Source organism: Lygodium microphyllum, chromosome 8 (assembly GCF_053477565.2).
Source record: "Lygodium microphyllum isolate KBCC chromosome 8, Lygodium_microphyllum_v1.1.10, whole genome shotgun sequence".
Taxonomy (NCBI): Eukaryota; Viridiplantae; Streptophyta; class Polypodiopsida; order Schizaeales; family Lygodiaceae; genus Lygodium; species Lygodium microphyllum.
The window spans coordinates 74,910,412-74,915,157 of record NC_141142.1 but is presented as its reverse complement, the minus strand read 5'-3'; the positions used below and the strand labels follow the sequence as shown (position 1 = coordinate 74,915,157).

The following is a 4,746-nucleotide window of genomic DNA, read 5'->3' as shown; positions in this document are numbered from 1 at the left end:
AGTATTGAAAGGTGATGTACAAAAGGAGGATATATCGGCCCACACTAGGCAAATGTTAAGTAGATGTGACCATCAAAGGGTGGATGGAGCAAACAAATTGACTTCCTCATCATAGAAATGATTAAAGCAAGATCAAGAGTGTGGAGATGTGAATTTCTTTCTTTATGGTTTTGTGTTTTGTTTGTGCTCACCCCTCCAATGTGTGCATGTGCCTGGCTCTCTCTCTCTCTCTCTATATCTATCTATCTATCTATCTATCTATCTATTTACACACTCACCCCCTTAATAGTTTTCAAATTCTTGCACAGGTGCAAATTAGCAGTCTGGTATCGCACTTTGTGCAGCCTAGGCGCAAAGTGCCTAGTCATCCCTTGGTGATTGATAAGGGCAAAGAAAGACACATTTGGAAGTAGGAAAACGTGACTCGTGAGATGTTATATTTGAGATAACATTTACATAACCTAGAACTAGGTGCAATACATAAAAAACAAGACTTCTTTTTTGCATTCCAAAAAATAGAAAAAGTAAAGACAAAAGAGCATGGAGAGAAAAGATTCTTAAGGGGAGAAGAGGATGTAGGCTAGCGGTAACGAAAATTTTTATAGGCCGACTTCTTCTCTCATAACAAAGGTTTTGTATTTTATGAATCTTTCCTCCTCTTTGCCCATATAACACAGGCTCCAGAGAGTCCTTACTACAAAGGTTTTGCAATTTATGAATCTTTCCTCCTCTTTCCCCCTGCCCATATAACACAGGCTCCAGAAAGTCTCCTCGCATAGTCTCAGCCATAGCTGCCGCCATGGCTCTTTTCGCTGACCTCCTGGCCGCCATACCCGCCTACACAGGCCTGTCCCCGGTCTCCTTCTTCACCATCGCCGCCCTGCTCCTCGCCCTCTACTACCTCGTCTCGGGCTTTTTCGCGGCCCCCAAGCACTCCCCCTATGTGCCCAGGGAGCCCCTGCCCCCTCCTGTGCAGCTCGGCGATGTCAGCGAGGAAGAGCTCCGCGCCTACGACGGTTCCGACCCCAAGAAGCCCCTCCTCATGGCCATCAAGGGCAAGATCTATGACGTCTCTCTGTCCAGGTAAGCCTGCTCTGTTTTCAGCTTTTGTGTTTGCGTTTCATCAGTGAGAAGACGCTGTGGCAGGTCTGGGTTCCTCCGGTCATAGTGGATTACAGACGAAATGTAAGAATCCTTTCGGGATGAAACCATTATACTTTTTTGTCTGAAGATCATAATAGAAATATTGCCTGTGATCTTCGGCTGGCTCTGATCGTGCTGTAGCTTGAAGTGCGGGAGCCTGATGTTAAACTAGGGTTTTATCTGAACCGTATACATGGAACGATGGTAGGAAGTTTGGGATGAAGGCTGGTGGAGCTGTTGCTCAATGGATTGCTTTTGATCGATCAGAAACTACCTAACATTTTAGGCTCATGGCGACCCTCGTACCTTTCACTGTGCCACAAGATGGTAACCCGCTTCAAAAACCCTATACCCTGATCCAGGACCACAAATTAGATGAGTTGCACTATATCTTTTGCTGCTGGAGTAGTGTATTTGCTCTCTACGCCATGTTTCTGATTTCCTGTGCCATGTCCATCCAGGTGGCTCTCGGTTGTAATGTCCCTTCATTCTGTTCTTTTATCGGTGGTTTGTGTGTGCAGATTGCTGCTTCAGAGATATCATTTTTAATTTTACAGCCTTGCTTTTTTGTGCCATTCTTATGAATTGCCCCTCACCGTGCATTTGATGCATAGTCATTGATCTGTCGCAGGATGATTCTGGATTCTTGGCTGGTATGTATGCAACTATACACATGTAGGCACGAAATGAGCTATTTCCTGTGTAGGACAAGTAACTATATTGTGTTAGTATTTGAGAGAACAGTAATGAGTCACAGAAACTTGAAACATTGTTTGGACAGCCCAGGGAATAGAGCTTGTTAGTTGTTGCAATAAAGGAGATTATTTAGTCTGTAGTCACATTGTAGCCCTTGCTTGAATCTTCTAGGAAGAGTGTATGTGACTTTATTGAGTTGGATGATCGTTTATTTTGTTGGCATATTTTTCTGCACAAACAAGCTCTCGTCTGTGTTTGGGCAGGGTATTCTATGGCCCAGGTGGACCATATGCCCTCTTTGCTGGTAAGGATGCAAGCAGGGCCCTTGCTAAGATGTCCTTTGAAGAGCAGGATCTAACTGGAAACCTTGAGGGGCTTAGTGCATATGAAATGGATGCACTTCGGGATTGGGAATGGAAGTTTGAGAGCAAATATTTGAAGGTTGGACAGATTGTGAAGACCAAGGATGTCCCAGTGGCTGATGCATCAGAAGGTGTGGAGGCTGGTACAAGGGAAGTGCCAGTGGTAGATGCTGCAGCTAATGATGATGTTAAGGTTGTGAATGAAGAGGAGCAAAAGGTGGATGCAAATGGAGATGAGACCAAGCCCAATGAGGAAAGCACCAAGGAAGAGTAGAACTCCAGAAGGACAGATTCTTCGCTACCAATGGGAAAAAAATAGTACTTGTTCTCATACAGCATAGAACACTAGAATTTTGTAACCTCAATGTGGGAACAGTTGAGAATGTTCAGTCTCAATTTTCCACTTGAGTGTGTATCTACTGTAAGACACTCGAGACATAAAGTATCTATTAACATATTATTGCTGCACAGTCTGTGACCCTTAACTCTCCTTTGCGTTTTGCATCATTTGGAAACCAGATCAATAGTTTACTTGATGCATTTTTACCATTCTTTGCTAAGTCTAAAAGTTTCATGCAAGAAAGCATGTTTTCCGGTGAAGATTGGCATGATAAGTTTGGCTGGAAATATTCAAGCAGAAGTCTTATTACTTTATTTTTACTTGTTGGCACTTGAAATAGAAGGAACTTGCTAAGGAGTCTGGTCAAACAATGGTGTTGCTTTTGTTTTTTTTGACTGCTTCAGCTGCGGTTGCAAGAAGCATTTGCCAGCCTTAGCTGTGTTTATGGGATGCTTGATTGGCATTGTGGAAGCTTTTTATGCAGATGAGGAAACCACAAATTTGTACATTTGTGTTTGTGACAACAAAACTATGTTATTCTGTGCTTGGTTCAATCTTTCTAATGTTCCTTTTTCATGGATTCAATGAAGTGTTTGTCAGGTGGTAGCCGAGTTTCAACTTGGCTGGCTCTGATGAAAACTGTATTTCTTTAGCGTGCCTGCCTTCTATTTGCATGAATGTTTTTTTAAAAAAACTTCTCTCTCTGTGTTATGTTACTGGATTCTTCAAGTAAGCAACTGGAGGAATGAAATGCAGAGAAGGGATGATAACTTTTCAAGTTCTTGACTCTACTGAAACCAAATCTAGTTTAAAGAGGCTAACAAATATGGCACCCGCCTTGTAAATGGCATGACCTCCAAATTCATCCTTACACCTGTTTTCACTGCGTGGATTTGCTTTCATGGGAGCCACTGTAGAGTTTCAGCTTTAGCCAGAATATGCCACAGGAGTTGCCCTGAACCTGCTTTCAAAGTGTTTTCTTTGGATATTTAGACGAAATATGAAGACTTGAGCAGATCTCCCTTTCTTAGAAGTCGAGGGCAAAATTCCCTGTTTGCCATTGAATTACAAGGTAGTCTGTTTACTGTGTGGACAGTTGATTTATACATTTTTTGCAAAATACACAAGTCACTATGGATGGAAATGTTTTCATTCTTTGCATCAAAAATAAAATAAAGAAGGCAATGGAAGTAGGCAAGACTTTGTGTTGGTGCTAAAATAAATAAACTAAAATTGTGGTAAAAGTAATCTAGACTTGTTGATATTGAAGAGCAAGAGGGATGTCAACTCACAGTATGCACCTCGGAAGAGAATTCACAAGAAATGAGTTCATTCATGCATCATAGTGTCTTCAGTAGTCTGATGTAAAAGATGCATCCACAATAGTGGTAAAAGTAATCTAGACTTGTGTCAATATTGATGACCAAGAGGGATGTCACTTGACAATATGTATCTTGGAAGAGAATTTACAAGAGATGAGTTTATTCATGCATCATAGCGTCTTTCTTAGTTTGATGTAAAAGATACATCCACCATAGTGTACACATCATAGGTAAGAAGAATGCACCTATGTTAGATTGGAGTTCTTTGCAAATTAAAATGACACTTGTATGAAAGGATCATAGGTAAGATGATTGCACCTATGTTGGTTTGGAATTCTTTGCAAGTTAAGATGACACTTGTACAATATAGGTGACATTGGTTAGCTTAGAACTCTTTGCAAATTAAGGAGACACTTGTACTTTCCATAGTACAAAGGAAACTCCTCACAATCCCTCCCATGGCTATTCAAAATTATCTTGGAAATTACAAATTGAGTAGATATTCATCTCAAAATACATGGGGCAAAAGAGGCTTATAGCAAATGCCTCACACAACCCTTTTCACAAAATGGGCTTTGTACAAATGCTACGAGGCAAATAACTTTTTCCACACAAAGGTTTGGCCTCAAAATACATAACATTTCACAAAAAACAAATGACTTTTTCCACCCAAAGGTTTGACCTCAAAATACATAACTTTCCTCAAAAGCAACATCTTTGGTATAATATTCATTTCCATTTAGATGGTTGATGGGATTAAGAAGAATTACTAGATTCATTACAATGCATACATCTTCCTCTTTTTTGTACTTAGAGGTGTACATTCATTCTTCTCCTTGGTGTCATCATGTTGTGGTTTTCTTCCAAGAGAGCTGATAAAAAA

At 40.8% G+C, this 4,746-nt stretch overlaps 1 protein-coding gene across 1 annotated transcript; it reads left to right on the top strand.

Annotated features, from left to right (window-relative positions):
• The first annotated feature begins 644 nt into the window (after positions 1-644).
• LOC148032461 (membrane steroid-binding protein 1-like) lies at positions 645-2,671 on the top strand. The gene is made up of 2 exons (XM_087683132.1): positions 645-1,083; positions 2,103-2,671. Exons 1-2 carry the CDS (start codon positions 800-802, stop codon positions 2,473-2,475), a joined length of 657 nt encoding a protein of 218 aa, XP_087539258.1. The 5' UTR covers positions 645-799; the 3' UTR covers positions 2,476-2,671.
• Positions 2,672-4,746: the final 2,075 nt, after the last annotated feature.